Source organism: Solanum tuberosum, unplaced genomic scaffold (assembly GCF_000226075.1).
Source record: "Solanum tuberosum cultivar DM 1-3 516 R44 unplaced genomic scaffold, SolTub_3.0 scf00652, whole genome shotgun sequence".
Classification (NCBI taxonomy): Eukaryota; Viridiplantae; Streptophyta; class Magnoliopsida; order Solanales; family Solanaceae; genus Solanum; species Solanum tuberosum.
The window spans coordinates 46,487-66,240 of record NW_006239568.1 but is presented as its reverse complement, the minus strand read 5'-3'; the positions used below and the strand labels follow the sequence as shown (position 1 = coordinate 66,240).

Here is a 19,754-nt window from a genome sequence, read left to right as displayed (position 1 = left end):
ATGGGTTCTTCTTCTCAAAAGTGGGTTGTAGGGTTACTTCTTGTCTTGAGCATTTTCTTGGAATTGAGTGCCATCACTTTTGGTGATGATAAGCTTGAAGAGTCGAGGTGGGGTAATGATAATGGTTGTGGACGATTTGGTAGAAGAGGATGTGGTGGACGTGGAGGATGGGGTGGACGCAGTCCAGGTGGTGGTAAAGGTGTTGGAGGAGGAGGAGGTTTTGGAGGTGGAACTGGCGGAAGAGGAGGTCTTGGGGGAGGAGCAGGAGGTGGAGTAGGTGGTGGAGGAGGTCTTGGTGGAGGAGCAGGTGGTGGTGGTGGACTAGGTGGCGGAGGAGGTCTTGGGGGAGGAACAGGAGGTGGAGGTGGACTAGGTGGAGGTGCGGGAGGTGGAGTAGGTGGCGGAGGAGGTCTTGGGGGAGGAGCAGGTGGTGGAGGTGGACTAGGAGGTGGAGGTGGAGGAGGACTAAGGGGAGGAGCAGGTGGTGGTGCTGGTGGTGGAGCTGGTGGCGGTGTTGGTGGTGGTGCAGGAACTGGAGGAGGTGTTGGTGGAGGTGGTGGCTTTGGTGGTGGAGGAGGAGGAGGTGTAGGTGGAGGGTCAAGTCATGGTGGTGGATTTGGAGCAGGAGGAGGTGTAGGAGGTGGTGCAGGAGGAGGGCTTGGTGGTGGAGGTGGAGGTGGAGGTAGTGGTGGTGGTGGAGGTATCGGATGTGGTTCTGGACATGGTGGAGGGTTTGGAGCCGGAGGTGGTGTAGGTGGTGGCGTTGGAGGAGGTGCTGGAGGCGGAGGTGGAGGAGGAGGCGGTGGTGGTGGAGGAGGTGGTGGTGGTCTTGGAGGAGGTTCAGGCCATGGTGGTGGATTTGGTGCAGGTGGTGGAGTTGGAGGCGGAGCTGGTGGAGGAGTAGGAGGAGGAGGCGGATTTGGAGGTGGTGGTGGAGGTGGAGTAGGAGGAGGATCAGGTCACGGTGGTGGTTTTGGTGCAGGTGGAGGCGTAGGTGGTGGGGCCGGGGGAGGATTAGGAGGAGGAAAAGGAATAGGAGGTGGACATGGTGGAGGAATCGGAGTTGGAATTGGAATTGGTATCGGAGTTGGTGTTGGTGCTGGAGCTGGCAAAGGTGTTGGAGTAGGGAGTGGGTCCGGTAGCGGTGGTAATGGCCGATGATTTAAATATCTCGTAGCCTAATAGCTACACTTCGGCAGTGCCAAGATACATAATGTTGCTTTAGACTTTAAAGTTGTTAAGCTACAACTATAATTAAACAAATGAACTTGTATGATTTGGCTTTCATATGCATTGTATTTTCCTTAATTTCCAAAGTATCACCCTCACATTATGGAAAGAAACTATATATATATATATATATATGAATCTTGTTAAACTACTCATATTGATTCTAAGATTTTTTTTCTGTCTTACCATTAAGTTTAGTGTCTGAGGTAACAATTTGAACCCAAGGGCTTCATTTCCTTATTATCAATGTTCTTATTTAAACTATCGTAAACAAAACTTGGCTGATTCTTTTTCAACGTAGAAATAATAAACAAAAGATTTTTGTTCGACAGAAATAAAAATCTATTTATTGATTGGGATATATGTGATGCTATATGGATGTTATTAATTAAAATAAGGCGTCAGTTCTTGTAATTAATAAAGCACAAAAATGCTTGTTATGGACCATAGTCACTACTTTCTAATATAGATCATCTTAAATCCACTACTTCGAAAGGATATTTTATGTACCCTACTCAATAAATTCTCCTCTTTCTTATTGTCAAAAAAGTATCTTAGGACCTACTTTTATCTAAAACAATTAATATGCAACTCTTTCGACAGGTCAACTTTATTTTTGCATTTTATTTACGTACTCTCATTTAAACGACGTACTAATCGTTTCAATTTATGTGTTTTAATTTTGATTGGACATAAAATTTAAATAAGGAAAAATCACTCCACACATCTATTTAAGGAGTAATATTACAGGTTTTAGATCTACTTTTAATATATTACTACTTATAACATTTTAATTGCAAGTTATAACATATCATTTTTTATTTATAAATCAATTAATTTCACTTTATTAAATAATTAGTCTTTTATAATTATATTTTAATTAATAGGTGAAATAAATAAAATTAATAAGAGAGAATCAATGGTAATTATCTATTACACTTTTTTTACGGATTTTTTTTTACCTTTCACACATAATATTACACATTTTTAGGGATTCTTTTACTGTTCACACATCAACCACCCACCTCCACTAGCACGTTTCTTTCTTACTCACACGCCAAAACAATATCCCCACCCCACGTTCAACCTTTACTCAAATGGTAAATCTTTCTCACTCATCATCATCATTCTTTTGCTTTGTACATTCGAAAGAAGAAACAATAAATCTTTCTCTCTCATCATCTTCAATCTTCTTCTTTGTACACTCAAAAGAAGGACAAATCTTCTAAACAATACAAAGAATCAAGAGTTTAGGTTGACAAAAAAACATGTCGAAGAATAAAAAAACATCAGCATACACTTAGAAAGAGTCCTAGATTCGTTAGAAAATGTTTCTAATGTTAAAATTGAGGCTCCATCTTTTAACATCTTGACTCAAAACGCCGCCGACCAACATGAATGCAAATCTGGCAAACAAGAGTGTTACCACTCCCAAGAAGAAACAAAGCCCAATAAATTTGTATATGATCAAATTGAGTATATTTTTTACATGAAATTGATATACTATGTAGTTGGTATGATTTTGTATTACTATGTTTGTGCATTGGCATGAAGTTTGTGTAAATCTGGTATGACTTTTCCACAGTTGTATTTAAATTATTTTCCGATTGAAGTTGGTGAATTGGGGATAAAATTTATATGAAATTTATATGTATTCCTATCTTTTTGTGATTTGTTCATAATAATTAATTCATTTTCTTTCTCAAAATTATTATTTTTCTTCAATGTTGTTTCAATGATTGTGGTATGTACACATGTCTATTTGCTGAATATATTAACAATGGAGTTTTTGATATAGATCCCATTGATATCGATGCAAAGTATGATCGTCAAAGGTATGCCACAATCCTATGGCAGTATGGAAGAAGCGGGAATGTTGATGGCGCAATTATTGAGAGTGAAGTAACTGGAGTTGTTGCTAGCAAATTTGATGGACCCCGCATAACAAAAGAACATGCTCCGGATACTACCAATTATCATACACCAAGATCATGAAAAACAAATTTGAGATAGTTGATTGTAGCTTAGACTTTTAATTATTACATGTTTTTTAATTTTTAAATGATATATATTTGTTTTTGCTACAGTTTTTTACAACAATATATAATATGCACTATTTTACATTATCAGATTTATTCTTCTCAGATTCAGTTGGATACCAACTTCATACATTTTTATTTTTAGCCTTTGTTTTAAATTTTCAAGTTAGATACCAAGTGTATACAAATTGGATATCAACATTAGCCAGATTTCTATTAAATTTTTAGTTTTGAAAAACACATTATAAACATTGTAAAAATTGAAATATTTTGAGATTCCTTTTATAGGACAACTGTATACATAGTTGCACAAATCATCGTACTTTTTGAAATACTTTATATATCTTGGGAGTTGTGCTCATATAAAGTTAGGCCTTATGTTAAGCTCCATTGAAACTTTTTAATCTATGATGTAATTTTAAACTTGTCTCTGCTCTAAGGCTTTCAGTGGACGCTAAATCCCTTGTAGTTTTTACTCTTATTTGACAACTATTTTGTTTTGGGAAAATTGTATAAAACAACAAATTATTAATTCAAATTAAATGTTATAACGATAGTTTATTTTATTTGTAATTCGCAGCAAATACCTCATTTTTTTGTCATCTGATTCGGTATACAATTAGCCATTTTATACATTTCAGTATAAAATGTATAAAATGTGTTTGTGTTTGTATAAAGCGAGAGAAAAGTATATATAAAAATACAAATACATATTTTTTCGTCCTATAAATACACTTAGAATTATACAAATACAGATCTTATTATACAAATTACAATGTATAAATAAATTTATACAAAACTAAACAATTTGTATTAAATTGGATGTATCTAGCGAATTATATAAATCAAAAGCTCCATAGCAAAACATAAAATTTGTTATGAAGCGCAATTATGCAAACTATAGCTATAACATGATTTTTATGTTTGTTATATGTAAAAGTTGCTCTAAATAAGAACAATTAATATATGTCAAAAAGTATATATGTTAGGACCTACTTTTATCTAAAACAACTAATATGCAACTTTTTCAACAGGTCAACTTTATTTGTACATTTACATAGGCCCGTTTGACCATACGATATGAAATCATGAGATAAAGTTGAAATTTTGTTTGACATACGATTTAATTTTTTTTATGTTGTATGTTTTCTCATAAACATAAAAATTTCATAAGTTGTGAAACTATTAATATTTCCCAATTAATTATATAATCTTACCAAATAAGCATAAGCTTATAAAATCACATGATACACTATCACAAAGATATTCTTAAAAAATACAATATTTATTAATTAAACTTTAATTTTATAAAAAAATAAAATTAAACATTATTAGTTGTGGTGTACTAGTCTTTAATATAATCCTTCCACATAATACGAACAATTTTTCACGTTGAACTTGCATTTCTCGTTTCATATTACTGAGAAGACGAACCAACATTGTTAAAGTCTATAAGATTAGATAATGCCTTTGAATTAGGGACAGGTCATGATCCAAAATAATTTTTTCAATCCAAGGGCATTTTATATCAAACTAGTTGTGTCGAAACACCACAACAGAATGGTGTGGCTGAGCGAAAACATAGACACCTCTTGGAGACATGTAGAGCTCTATTGTTTCATTCAAATGCTCCCAAATTTTTTTGGGGAGATTGCTTACTTACTGCCACTTATTTAATCCACAGATTCCCATCTTCCGTTCTGAAACAAAGATCTCCCTATCAAGTTTTATTTGGGACCGTCCCTACCTATCAATCTTAAAACCTTTTGGATGTCTTTGTTTTATTTCTACCCTTTCTAGAAATAGGGATAAACTTGGTCCAAGAGCTTTACCAGGAATATTTTTGGGGTACCCCTTCGGAAAGAAAGGCTACAAAGTTTTGCTCCTACAAAACAATCAAATCTCTATTTCTAGAAATATTAAGTTCGTTGAAGATGTTTTTCCTTTTTCTTTTTCTAGTCCACTTACTAAACTATTCCCCCAATGGTTTTCCACCTCAGACGTCGATGATGCGTTATTTTTTAAGAAGCAGTCTCATGTTTTCAATGACAATGATTCTTTACTGTCTACTCCACATTCTCCTCCTGCACCAGATTCTCTTCTTATTGAATCTCCAGTAATTTCACCAGTTATATCTTCAGAACAAAGTACCCTGCTGCGTACATCACAAAGGGTTCCTCAGAAACCAAGGTATTTATCATATTACATTTGTGCAAATTCCTACTCTATGATTTCTCCTAATCCTCCTTCCTTTTCTTTTCATTGTTCCTCTTTCACTGGTTTGACTCCCTATAATCAGAATTTGGTTACCTCTATTTGTCAAATATCTGAGCCTTCTTCCTATTCTCAAGTTGTAATGCATCCTGGTTGGAAAATTGCTATGGATAATGAGTTTGCTGCTTTAGATTCTAACAACACTTGGGACATAGTTGAATTACCACAGGCAAAAAAGGCATTGCCTTGCAAATGGGTGTACAAAGTAAAGTTGAAATCAGATGGTTCCTTGGAGAGATTAAAAGCACGATTAGTAATTCGTGGAGATACACAAAGAGAAGGAATAAATTATAATGAGACTTTTTGTCCTGTAGTGAAAATCACTACAATCAGATGCATTTTGTCAGTTGCTATAAAGAAGGACTGGAAAATCTACCAGCTTGATGTGAATAATGCATTTCTCCATGGTGACCTTGAAGAAGAGGTCTATATGAAATTTCCTCTAGGTTTGACACCCCCTTCTTCCAATCATGTGTGTCAACTTCGTAAATCATTGTATGGGTTAAAACAGGCTTCTCACCAATGACATGCTAGATTATCTTCTGCCTTGAGCACTCGAGGGTTTCATTGTTCCCTCAATGACTACTTTCTTTTCTTCAAGATCACCGGGAACCTTATCACTATTTTGGCTGTATATGTCGATGACATATTAAATACTGGAAACAATATAGAGGAAATATGTGAGATTAAATGTTTCTTGAATTTTGAATTCAAGATAAAGGATTTGGGAGAAGCTCATTACTTCTTAGGAATGGAATTGGTGCGAGAAAATGGGGGAATGATTATTACCCAAAGGAAATTTGCTTTAGAGCTTCTCACTGAGTTTGATTGCCTCGAATGTCGGGATGTGTCTACTCCCCTGGCTCCAAATTTAAAGCTTTTTTCCACCTCCGGTGAACCCCTCACAGATCCTACCTTCTATAGACGACTTTTGGGGAAACTGAAATTTTTAACCAATACCAGGCCAGACCTTGCTTATACCGTCCAACACCTTAGTCAGTATATGCAAAATCCTTGTTCTGGTCACTTGTAAGCTGCTTATCATTCCTTAAGGTACCTAAGTAAAGATCCATGCTTAGGTATTTTCTTATCTCCAACTCATTCTTTCCAGATTCAAGCCTTTTGCGACTCCGATTGGGCGGCATGTTCTGATTCACGATGCTCTGTAAGTGGTTTCTTCTTGAGTCTTGGGGGTTGTCCAATATCTTGGAAATAAAAAAAACAGCCAGTTGTTGCCCTTTCTTCCGTTGAAGCAGAGTACCGCTCTATGCGTCGTCTTATGGCCGAGATCACTTGGATTGTTCGACTTCTTCAAGATTTCACTCCATTTTTTTCAGTGCCTATCAATTGTGACAGTCAAGCAGCAATTCACATTGCCAAAAATCCTATTTTTCATGAACGAACAAAGCATATTGAACTTGATTGTCATTTCGTTCGTGAGAAACTTCTTGATGGCTTGATTTCGTTATCATTTGTTCCATCTTCTTCTCAGTTAGCTGACTTATTCACCAAGGCTCTAGCAGGGCATGTTCATCGTTTTCTATTGAACAAGTTGAGTGTCCGATCTCCGGGCATCAACTTGAGGGGGGGGGGTGTTGTCAAAAAAAATGGAAATGGCCTATCTTGAGTTGAATCGTCTTCTGATATATTCAGAGAAGGAGTCATATTTTGATGTAACTAGGACTCCTCATGTAAATAATCTACCTTGTAATTATCTTCAGTATTTATCTTTTAGAGTTTGTATTCATCACGAGAGATTCTTTTTGTATAAATACACAGCTTCTCTGTACAGCCGAGGAATCAAGAAATACAAAGGAAAATTTCTACTTCTAGTTTTCTCTTTAATTATTTTCATTGTTACCCATTGTTTCATAATGTATTGTATTGTATTGTATTGTACTGTACTGTATTGTATGGTAGATACAATGTTTGGCTAGACTGTATTGTTTGTTGTTGTTTAATAACATTTTATTGTTTGGTTTGACTGTATCGTATTGTATTGTAATTTATAAATTTACTAAAATATCCTTAATTATTCTAGGGTAGAAGGTTTGACTAGAATTAAATAACATAAGGTAAAGGGTAAAATAGTATTATGAAATAGGAGTATTATGTAAAGATATAATTGAAAAAAGAAATTAAGTGACAATGGAAACATCAAAATAAATAGATTAATAAACCAGTATTTTCTCTTTGAACGAAAACCAAAAAATCTCAAAATAAGGATCAACCCATAATCACTAAAAGGAACATCATGAGACACTTACTAGTTATTCGAATTGGCCACCAAATTGGTTGTTTCATAAAATTGGGGTTTTCATTGTTACGTAACAATGAAATTTAACAATACAATACAACACATTTTAAGTAACAATCAAAACAAACATTGTAGGTATAGTAACGATACAATACAATACAATGGATAACAATGATCCAAACAGAGCGTAAGTTTTCCTAATTCTCAATTTTTTTCCGTAGAAAACATTTTATTAAAAGGCATGCTCCTTGATCTGATGGCTTTTTAGATATTTAAGAATCAATTTAAGGAGAAAATTGATTCCCCTTTGCAGAGAACTTACAGAATATGGTTTAATTTTTCCAAACTTCTCATCATTTTGTACTTAATTTTTTTCAGAAACCTCTTTCTTAACATCCATTAATTCCACCAAAAATCAACATCTGTAAAGTATCTTAGCTCAGAATTAGTTCTCGATTCCTCACCATATATACGAAAGAAAGCTCCGCCAATGTTTCTTCTACCGAAGGGTATTATAGGGCTGTAAAGATTGATGTCAAGGATATTATGGAGCCAATAGATCAACAGAGGGTATTTTTATACCAATTCCAATAATTCAAGAATATTTTAGGCCTGTTTTCGTAAAAAGTATTCTAATTGTTTCAATGTATGTGTTTTAATTTATTGGATAGGGATTCTAACTCAAGACGTTGAGTTATAATTTTCAGAGCTCTGACCAATCGCACTAAGATCATTTTTGTTTATTTGGGTGCACATTTAAATATATTATATTTTTATAGACTACCTATACATATATATACAAAAAATTTAAAAGTTAGCGAGTGCATATGGGTCCTCCCCTGACTCCACCATTTCAATTATGTGTTTCTCTTAGTTACTATCAGTCAAATGATTTCTTCTTTGATCATAGTATTTTCAAATATGTTCTAAATATTTTGAATTGTTAAGTATTGTGACTTATTGTACATTTTATGTAGTTTATAAATATGTAAATTTTATTTCAAAAAATTAAAAATTCAATATCAAATTCACACCAAACATTAATTAGTTTGATTCTCATATTTCGAATCAAGTAGCACATACATAAAAGATTGATAATCCAAATATTGTATGCCAAGAATATACGACATAAAGTAAAGAGATGGCCTATTTGCCATGCCATTATACGTACACAATGGCAACATTAATATTGGTTGGAGTCGGTAGTAGCTTGCGTTGACGAAGTTTCGATATAATTAAGAAATATAGACTTTAGAGATAGTCGTCTATAATTTATGGGAGCATGAAAATTGTGAGTATTAAAATTAAGTACGATAGCCAAATAAATCAGGAGAGAGGAGTAGCAATATAATCCATTTTTGACTAATTCCATTGGTTCATTTAATGTTACCGCCAGTTCCCCAACGGTTCAAACGCGTCAAATAAGCATGCATGCAGCTTTTCACATTGTAGACATTAATGGCTTCAATTGACAAGTGAGTTGGGACTAATAATAATATGCAAAAATTGTCAACTTGGCTGATCGAGTAAGCCTATATAAGTTCATAAATTCTGAGTAAGGAAGAGAACAAGTAACCTGATATATCTGAGAACCTTTGTGATCATAATCATGGGTTCTTCTTCTCAAAAGTGGGTTGTAGGGTTACTTCTTGTCTTGAGCATTTTCTTGGAATTGAGTGCCATTACTTTTGGTGATGATAAGCTTGAAGAGTCGAGGTGGGGTAATGATAATGGTTGTGGACGATTTGGTAGAAGGGGATGTGGTGGACGTGGAGGATGGGGTGGACGCGGTCCAGGTGGTGGTAGAGGTACCGGAGGAGGGTTTGGAGGCGGAGCTGGTGGAGGAGGAGGAGTAGGTGGTGGGGGAGGTCTTGGTGGAGGAGCAGGTGGTGGTGGTGGACTAGGTGGAGGAGGAGGAGGAGGTCTCGGGGGAGGTGCAGGAGGTGGAGGTGGAGGAGGTCTTGGGGGAGGAGCAGGTGGTGGAGGAGGACTAGGGGGAGGAGCAGGTGGTGGTGCTGGAGGAGGTGTTGGTGGAGGTGGTGGATTTGGTGGTGGTGGAGGAGGAGGTGTAGGTGGAGGGTCAGGTCATGGTGGTGGATTTGGAGCAGGCGGAGGTGTAGGAGGTGGTGCAGGAGGAGGGCTTGGTGGTGGAGCTGGTGGAGGTGGAGGTAGTGGTGGTGGTGGAGGTATTGGAGGTGGTTCTGGACATGGTGGAGGGTTTGGAGCCGGAGGTGGTGTAGGTGGTGGCGTTGGAGGAGGTGCTGGAGGCGGAGGTGGAGGAGGAGGGGGTGGTGGTGGAGGAGGTGGTGGTGGTCTTGGAGGAGGTTCAGGCCATGGTGGTGGATTTGGTGCAGGTGGTGGAGTTGGAGGCGGAGCTGGTGGAGGAGTAGGAGGAGGAGGCGGATTTGGAGGTGGTGGTGGAGGTGGAGTAGGAGGAGGATCAGGTCACGGTGGTGGTTTTGGTGCAGGTGGAGGCGTAGGTGGTGGGGCCGGGGGAGGATTAGGAGGAGGAAAAGGAATAGGAGGTGGACATGGTGGAGGAATCGGTGTTGGAATTGGAATTGGTATCGGAGTTGGGGTTGGCGCTGGAGCTGGCAAAGGTGTTGGAGTAGGGAGTGGGTCTGGTAGCGGTGGTGGTGGTAATGGCCGATGACAAATATCTCATAGCCTAATAGCTACACTTGGGCAGTGCCAAGACACATAATGTTGCTTTACACGTTAAAGTTATTAAGCTACGGCTATTAAACAAATGAACTTGTATGATTTGGCTTTCATATGCATTGTATTTTCCTTTAATTCAAATGTATCATCCTCACATTATGAAAAGAAACTTTATATATGAAACTTGTTAAACTACTCCTTTTGCTTCTTAATTCCTTGGATGTTTATTCTTGATGATTTAAATGAACAATAATCAACACTTCTAAGATTTTGTTTTCGTCTTATATATCATTAAGTTTAGTGTCCGAGGTAACAATTTGAACCCAAGGCCTTCATTTTCTTATTATCAATGTGCTTATTTAAACTATCTTAAACAAGACTTAGCTGATACCTTTCCAACTTAGAAATAATAAAGTAAAGATTTTTGTTCGACATAAATAAAAATCTATGCATTGATTGGGAGATAGGTGATGTCATATGGATGATATTAATTAAAGAGGCGTCCCTTCTTGTAATTAAAGCATAAATTAAATTGCTTGTTATGGATCATAGTCACTACTTTCTAATATAAGATCATCTTAAATCCACTACTTCGAAAGGATATTTTATGTACCCTACACAATAAATTCTCCCTTTATCTTATTGTCAAAAAAGTATGTTATGACCTACTTTTATCTAAAACAAAAATTATTAATATGCAACTCTTTTCAACAGGTCAACTTTATTTTTGCATTTAGTTTACTTACTTTTGGATTTTAATCTACAGTGCAATAATGTACTACTCTTTGAATCTTTTGACTTGTCGGATATTTGAACCAGAGAGTTACACTGTTTCAATGTGTTTGTCTTGGAATTTTTAGCTATTGTGGCTTAGTGTATGTTTTTATATAGTTTATAAGGATATAAATTTTATTTCAAAAAATTAAAGATTCTATGTTTGAATTCACACCCAATATTAGTTAGTATGACTCACATATTTCGAATCAAACTAAATAATTTGAAACACATGAAGTACTAATAAAAGATGAAATTATTGTTTAATGGATAAATAAGAAAAGTAAGAGATATAAATTAAAACAGAATAAATTGGCATCGATACTTATATACCTTTTAATTAGGGTTGGTCGTTATGTTCTTTGCTTCGATTTTATCAAATTTTTGTTCGATTTTGAAAAAAGTGTGCAACGAATATCGAACTGGACTAATTCAATTTTGTTTAGTTCTTTCTACTTCGGTTCGATTTGGTTTGTTGTTTTTAAAACATTTTCTCGGTGCGAATGAAAAATAAAATGAGGACAAAATCAAAGTATAAGACGCCTAAGAATTTAAATGATGTGTCTCACTGGGCTTAAAATACCATATTTGTCTTTGTCAAGAATATTGTGCCTCCAGTTACATACTATAGGTTCCTTTACAAGACATGATACATCGGCAAAATTAAAATACATTTGAGTTCCTCTTGAAAATTAATATTTGAAGTTAACTATTTGAATTGTTAATTTGTTGATACTTTGATTTATTCATGAGTGATTTAATTGCTAGTTGACTTTTATTTTTTGTTTAAGGAAATGTCCATAAATATATATAATTTTTAATTTTTCTTAGAAAAAAATTAATAAAAATTCAGCTCTTTGATGCACCGAAGTTTTAAGACTCTTAATCGAACATCGAACTGAAGAATTGAATTTAAAAAAAATAATACCAGCACTGAAACAAAAAATAGAAAAACCAAAACTAAAGAATCGAATTAGTTTGATTCAATCTGATTTTTTTTATTTCCCGATACTTATGCCCATCCCTATTTTTAATGCGGCTATTGAACACACCAAATTTGATGGAATGAGTAATTTTAAATAAGTGAATCTTCCTAGGCCCTGTTGAAGCAAAATTAATTAGTAACGTAGTCTAAATATATTTACATTTACAAATATATAAAAGATTGATAATCCAAACATTCTAGGCAAAGAATAGACATAAAGTATAGAGTAGTAAAGATGATGGCCCATTTGCCATGCGATTGCACAATGGCAACATTAATATAATTGGTTGGTGTCGGTAGTACTGTGGGATCAGCTAGAGTTGACCAAGTTTCGATCTAAAGAAATAAAGACTTGAGAGATAGCCGTCTTTAATTTTATGGGTATATATTTGGTCACAAAAATTACTTCCTCCGTCACTTTTTATATGTCATTCTCTTTTATAAATAATTGGTGTATAATATTTGTCATTTCATAAAATCAATGCCTAAATTACCTTATTGTTCCATTTTTACTCTTGTGAGTTATTAGTCTTGAAAATATACAATTGACCAACTTAGAAAAACTAAGTAAATGATTCTTGTTCATTGGTTAAATTAATTAATCAAAATAAATTAATTCATATTCATTGATTGAAAACTTGAATTCCAAAAAAAATTAAATAAGGGCAGAAGGGTAAAGTTACATCATTTCTTAATGCAAGTGCAAAGTAAAAAGATGACATATAAAAAGGGACGGAGGGAGTATAAGTATTGAAAGAAATGTTTTTAATGTTAAAAATGAAAAATGATATTTAAAATTTGGAGTTACTTTTTTTGAATTTGTGTTAGTAATTTGGAGTGAAAATATTTTTTGGTGTTTTCCAAATTCATGAAAATTTTAGAAATTTAATTTAAAGTTGAATTTGGAAATTTTATGATCCAACATGTTTTCCAAAGTTCATCTAAAAAAAAAAGGTAAAAAAATTCACGGCCAAATGCCGAGAGTATTCCTTTGTGCAATTCTTTTATATGTATTATTTTGAATTATCAAATATTGTGATTTATATTATAGTAAGTATTTTAACTAGGGCTGTTCAAAATTGAATCGAAAAAAGTTATTGGTTCATCGGTAAGGGGTTATTGGTTTAATGGTATCAATAACGGTTTTGATTTTTTTTATTATCGGGTTATCGGTTCTTAACGGTTTGAGATTTTTTCTTAATGGGATAACCGATAACTCAATAGTAAATTAATAAATTATATTTATACCATTTTGGTATATAAAGTCCTTGACTTAGGATTTAGTTTCATATTTTTATTTCTGACCGTCTCAAATATTTGGTTATTCTACAATGTGTTAGTGTTGTTTTTTAGCAAGATACAATTTATCAACTCATGTGCATGGTTTATTTGGTTTGTCACCATGTTTCACTGATTTTTAATTATTTATTTTTTGTGTCAAATCGTAACGGTTAAACCAATAACGATCAATAACCAATAAACTGATAATCCAATAATTTAATGGTTCTTATAACGGTTTAGAATGTTTACAAATCGATAACCGATTAATTGAACCGATAAAATTCAAAATCGAACCGAACCGACTAATACGCAGTCCTACTTTTAACATACTTTTAAATATGTAAATTTTATTTTATATATTATAAAGATTTTATGAAAAATAATTACTATTAAAATTAAGTACGATAGCCAAATAAATCAGGAGAAAGGAGTAGCAATATAATCCATTTTTGACTAATTCCATTGGTTCATTTAATGTCCCCGCCAGTTCCCCAACGGTTCAAACGCGTCAAATAAGCATGCATGCAGCTTTACACATTATAGTCATTAATGGCTTCAACTGACAAGCGAGTTGGGACTAATAATATTATCAAAAAGTTGTCAACTTGGCTGATCGAGTAAGCCTATATATATCTTCATAAATTCTGAGTAAGGAAGAGCACAAGTAACCTGATATATTTTAGAACCTTTGTGATCATAATCATGGGTTCTTCTTCTCAAAAGTGGGGTGTAGGGTTACTTCTTGTCTTGAGCATTTTCTTGGAATTGAGTGCCATCTCTTTTGGTGATGATAAACTTGATGAGTCGAGGTGGGGTAATGATAATGGTTGCGGTAGATTTGGTAGGAGAGGTTGCGGTGGACGTGGAGGATGGGGCGGACGCGGAGGACGTGGTGGATGGGGAGGGCGCGGTGGACGTGGTGGAGGTGCTGGAGGAGGTTTTGGAGGCGGAGCTGGTGGAGGAGGAGGTCTTGGGGGAGGAGTAGGTGGTGGGGGAGGTCTTGGTGGAGGAGCAAGTGGACTAGGTGGAGGAGGAGGAGGAGGTCTCGGTGGAGGAGCAGGTGGTGGTGGTGGACTAGGTGGAGGAGCGGGAGGTGGAGTAGGTGGCGGAGGAGGTCTTGGGGGAGGAGCAGGTGGTGGAGGAGGACTAGGTGGAGGAGGAGGTCTTGGTGGAGGAGCAGGAGGTGGAGGTGGACTAGGTGGAGGAGCGGGAGGTGGAGGAGGTCTTGGGGGAGGAGCAGGTGGTGGAGGAGGAGGAAGAGGTCTTGGTGGAGGAGCAGGAGGTGGAGGAGGACTAGGTGGAGGAGCGGGAGGTGGAGTAGGTGGTGGAGGAGGTCTTGGGGGAGGAGCAGGTAGTGGAGGAGGACTAGGGGGAGGAGCAGGTGGTGGTGTTGGTGGTGGTGCTGGAGGAGGTGTTGGTGGAGGTGGTGGCTTTGGTGGTGGTGGAGGAGGAGGTGTAGGTGGAGGGTCAGGTCATGGTGGTGGATTTGGAGCAGGAGGTGGTGTAGGTGGTGGCGTTGGAGGAAGTGCGGGAGGTGGAGGAGGAGGAGGAGGCGGTGGTGGTGGAGGAGGAGGTGGCGGTCTTGGAGGAGGGTCAGGCCACGGTGGTGGATTTGGTGCAGGTGGTGGAGTTGGAGGTGGAGCTGGTGGAGGAGTAGGAGGAGGAGGAGGATTTGGAGGTGGTAGTGGAGGTGGAGTAGGAGGAGGATCAGGTCATGGTGGTGGTTTTGGTGCGGGTGGAGGTGTAGGTGGTGGAGCCGGGGGAGGACTAGGAGGAGGAGGTGGACATGGTGGTGGAATCGGAGTTGGAATTGGAATTGGTATTGGAGTTGGTGTTGGTGCTGGAGCTGGCCAAGGTGTTGGAGTAGGGAGTGGGTCAGGTAGCGGTGGTGGTGGTGGTAATGGTCGATGATAGATCTCTCGTAGCCTAATAGCTACACTTCGGCAGTGCCAAGATACACAATGTTGCTTTTAACATTAATTAAAGTTGATAAGCTACAACTACTAATTAAACAAATGAATTTGTATGATTTAGCTTTTATATCTATTGTAATTTCCTTAATATATCATTCTCCAATTATGAAAAGAAACTATATATATATGAATCTTGTTAAACTACTCATTTTGCTTCTTAATTCCTTGGATGTTTCTTTCTTAATGGTTTAAATGAACAATAATCAACACTTCGTTTTGTCGATCCAGTGACAAGTGTTTCTTTTCCCTTTCATTCTTTAAATGTTGGGTTTTTCCCCTCAGACTTTCAATTACTCTGAGCTACTTCAAGTATACTCGATTTTTTTTAAACTAGCAGTTCAGAGATTTCTCCACAATGTTTAATGGATAAATTTTTTTGGAAAATGGGGGAAGAAAGTACCAATTAAATGGGAAATTGAACTCTAGTCAGCAAGGTGAAAATTTAAATAGTCAATCAATTAAACTAGTAAGGTTCCTTGTAATTGATAGATCTCGCTTAATTATAAGGCCAAACACATATGCAGATCTTTAAACTTATCCTAAATTTTATTTTGACGCTCCAACTCAACCTTGTTCCATTTTAACTCTTTAACTCCAATTTTTATGTTTCATTTTGACATTTCTAAGTGATGTGTGTGCATCACACTTTCTCTAAGAGAGTGAAAGACCAAAAAAAGTATTTTTTTTTAAAATAAAAAAAAATTAACCTTCAACTCTATTTTTTTTATGTACCATTAAACACAAACTACTAATTTTATGATTTCTATATATGCTCTTCAATTGCAATTTTGCATTTTAAAAATTGTCGTTCATCCGTTAGTTATTATAAAAAATTTAAATTAACGGATGATCATTGATTTTTTTTTTTTAAAAAAGTAACAATTAAAAAGTGGAAAGAAATTGCAAGATATTGCTTATGAGCTTGAAAGCAGGAGGTGTTGCCCTCAATCTTACAATTGCATCACATGTATGTATATATTTTCTTTCTCTGTGAACCGCTCTAAATTCTGAAGGCTTGTGCATATCTACCACTCTTCAGGTTCTTATTATTTGGTTCATTGAATATACAATTATGACTTGTATTTATCTGTTGAATAAGCACATGTTATGTGGCTCATCTGTTTATCTTTGCTAGGTTTTTTTAATAGATCCTTGGTGGAATCCTGCGGTGGAGCAGCAAGCCCAAGATAGAGTCCATCGAATAGGGCAATATAAACCAGTCAAGTGTGTGTCATATTTCTTCTACTTTCAATGCCATTGAATGGAGCTTATTTTTGTTTTCAAATTTGCAGGATTGAGAGATTTGTGATTGAGAATACAATTGAAGAGAGAATCTTAGAGTTTACAAGAGAAGAAGAAATTACTTTTTGAAGGGCAAGTGTCTTTTTCTTATAGGCGTCTACATAGTTTCATTTGTCTTGTGACAAAAATAAAGTATTTTGATGATTTTCCCTTGCAAGTTTTTTTGGTAACCAATGTAAATTACCATTAACAAACGAAAAACAAATACACCTAAAGAGCACTCAATCTCATAATCACCCTCTAAGAAGGGTATTAAGAGAGTTAAGGCCTCCTATATAGAACTCTAGTTACACAAAAAAAGGAACCTGGCAAAAACTTTGGCATATGGTTGCGTAAATCACCCATATGACATGTTAATACCTCAATCAGGCAAAGCAATTCCTCTCTCAAGGCTATTCTTGATCTCCAAGGTGTATTTTCCAAAGGCATGCTCAATCTTTTTATTGAAATGCTCGTTACGATCATTAATAGAGTCAATGTCTTTCTCTTCCTGGAACTTTCTCCTCCGATTAAGTGATTGACGCTTCTCATCCCTATCCTTGAGCTCCTTTACCATCCTCTCTATCTTGTCGTCTGATAGTTTTGGCGCCTTTCCATACTTGGACATTCCTCTACACTCTGTAGCTAGAACTTCTGTTTTTTTCTTCTCTACTACCATTGCAGATTGATTAGCTTTTCTTGCCACATTCATTTTTAACCTCAATTCAAATAACTTCCTCTTCCTCCCTGTTATCAGATTCACCGACTCTTCTCCCATATTACTTAATAAAGCAAGAACTCGTGTAATAAGACATCCTTATTTATAATACTAACAAATCAAATTAAACTAGGATTATAAAATCTATTCCTATATGAACTAGGACAAACAAATTCTAAACTATTTATTTCCTAAAAAGTTTAGGCAATGTCTTTTCTCTTTATTGTTACCTTAAGATTACAGTAATTTTTAGTTAATTTCTAGTCATTTATAATATAATATATCGTTACGTATATAATATAGAGCTTATTGCTAAATGAAATAAGACTTGCTTACTGTATTATAGAACATGCATGGGAGTTTAATTAACTTAAGCTATCTACAAAATTCTCTTCATCATGAAGAGAAAAAAACATGTCTTTCCTTCCTTATTTTTCAATAATTGTAGTGTCCGAATCAGTTTGTGCGTATCTCGGTTAATTCCTAGATATTAGGTGATTTTGTCCATTTAGACTAAAATAAATAAAAAGAAATTACCTAGTGTAAATATGTAAGATCGCCTTATTACCAAAAAAGAAAGAAAGTTAAACTATGAAAATAGTACATGGGATAACCTTCTACATTATTCAAGTTAATTCATGTCAGGACTCATAAAAGTAAACATGATAGACAGTGTGTGCGGTACGTAGAAAAATAGTTTATAAGAAAATTAGTAAATGTCAAACTTATTTTTTTGTATTTGATATGTAGTCTAAAATCATTTGTGAATGATTTAGATAAACTCTATAAGATGTGGAGGTGAAGGTAGGACTGCGGGGTGTGAGGATGGTGGGCTAAAGGAGGTCAGATGAAGATGAGGTATATTAAAGGGTGAGTAGGATACAATCAGTGTAAAATATCATTTGCTCTCTTCCCTCCCCTCTCTCTCCCTCGATCTTGCTGCCTCTCTCTTCTATGAAATTGTTGCGATAAATTATAATTAGACAAATTATAACTATTATGTTTATTCGTCCATTTAGGTTGTCATTTTTAGACCAACTATATGTATCCACCTTTTATCCAAATATACCCTATGACAATCTAGTTTATAATTTTAGCATTCTTTATGGTGTCCATGAATGAAGAGAGGCCCATCAGTCTAAAGCCCATTTTGGGTGATGGGAAATTCTTTTCATTTTTCTTCCCTGTTTTCTTTTTCTTATATGTTCATTTACTGTTAGAACATATACATGAAATTGAAAGAATCAACTCTAGAATTCATAACTTACCATGGGTATGCACCATTAAATTGAAAAATCAAATTAAATTGAATTGAATTCTAATTTGGATTTTTTTTTTTTTGGTTTGGTTTTGGATATATTGAGAAATACTTTGTTTGATTTTTTGGTTTGATTTCAGATTAGAAAAATAAAATCCGAAACCGAATAATACAAAATCAAACCGAAAAATCGCATGCACTTTTTTTTGGGGACTTACTATAATTATTGATAATTAATCATAGAAAATTTATTCTAAATATTATAAAGATTGTAAAATTTATTGAGGAACTTTCACACATAGCCACTCAAAAATAGCCTAATTACTCTCCATAGCTATAGTTTGATAATTACAATTCGTAGCTACATGTTATAGGGAGGAGAGAGGCGAGCGAGAGAGGGAAAAGAGTGGGAGAGAGGTGAATTATATATGTATATTGGTTAGATAAATGTATATTATACATATGTATTTGTATATATGGCAAGCGAGATTGGGAGAGGGAGGAGAGAGGCGAGCGAGAGAGGGAAAAGAGTGGGAGAGAGGTGAATTATATATGTATATTGGTTAGATAAATGTATATTATACATATGTATTTGTATATATGGCAAGCGAGATTGGGAGAGGGAGGAGAGAGGCGAGCGAGAGAGGGAAAAGAGTGGGAGAGAGGTGAATTATATATGTATATTGGTTAGATAAATGTATATTATACATATGTATTTGTATATATGGCAAGCGAGATTGGGAGAGGGAGGAGAGAGGCGAGCGAGAGAGGGAAAAGAGTGGGAGAGAGGTGAATTATATATGTATATTGGTTAGATAAAGAACCATCCATAGTTGAAGTGTGTTTCTATAAACATTCCATAATAATTCCATAGAAAATTCACACAACTGATAATTTAGGAGTGTTTTTACCCATTTTAACTCTAAAACTAATGGATTACTATTAGAAGAAAAAAAAAAGTTACCTCATATGGCAAGCGAGATTGGGAGAGGGAGGAGAGAGGTGAGCGAGATTGGGAGAGGG

At 35.7% G+C, this 19,754-nt stretch overlaps 4 protein-coding genes across 4 annotated transcripts; 3 read left to right on the top strand and 1 right to left on the bottom strand.

The window, feature by feature from the left end:
• LOC107058791 (glycine-rich cell wall structural protein 1-like) lies at window positions 1-1,161 on the top strand. The gene has a single exon (XM_015304951.1). It carries the CDS (start codon window positions 1-3, stop codon window positions 1,159-1,161), a length of 1,161 nt encoding a protein of 386 aa, XP_015160437.1.
• An 8,248-nt stretch (window positions 1,162-9,409) lies between these two features.
• On the top strand, window positions 9,410-10,453 carry LOC107058790 (glycine-rich cell wall structural protein 1-like). The gene is made up of 2 exons (XM_015304950.1): window positions 9,410-9,659; window positions 9,705-10,453. Exons 1-2 carry the CDS (start codon window positions 9,410-9,412, stop codon window positions 10,451-10,453), a joined length of 999 nt encoding a protein of 332 aa, XP_015160436.1.
• Window positions 10,454-14,203: 3,750 nt separating this feature from the next.
• LOC107058789 (glycine-rich cell wall structural protein 1-like) lies at window positions 14,204-15,412 on the top strand. Its single transcript, XM_015304949.1, has one exon. It carries the CDS (start codon window positions 14,204-14,206, stop codon window positions 15,410-15,412), a length of 1,209 nt encoding a protein of 402 aa, XP_015160435.1.
• A 1,725-nt stretch (window positions 15,413-17,137) lies between these two features.
• Window positions 17,138-17,533, bottom strand: LOC107058788 (pre-mRNA-splicing factor SYF2-like). The gene has a single exon (XM_015304948.1). The coding sequence runs from the start codon at window positions 17,531-17,533 to the stop codon at window positions 17,138-17,140; it is 396 nt and encodes a 131-aa protein (XP_015160434.1).
• Window positions 17,534-19,754: the final 2,221 nt, after the last annotated feature.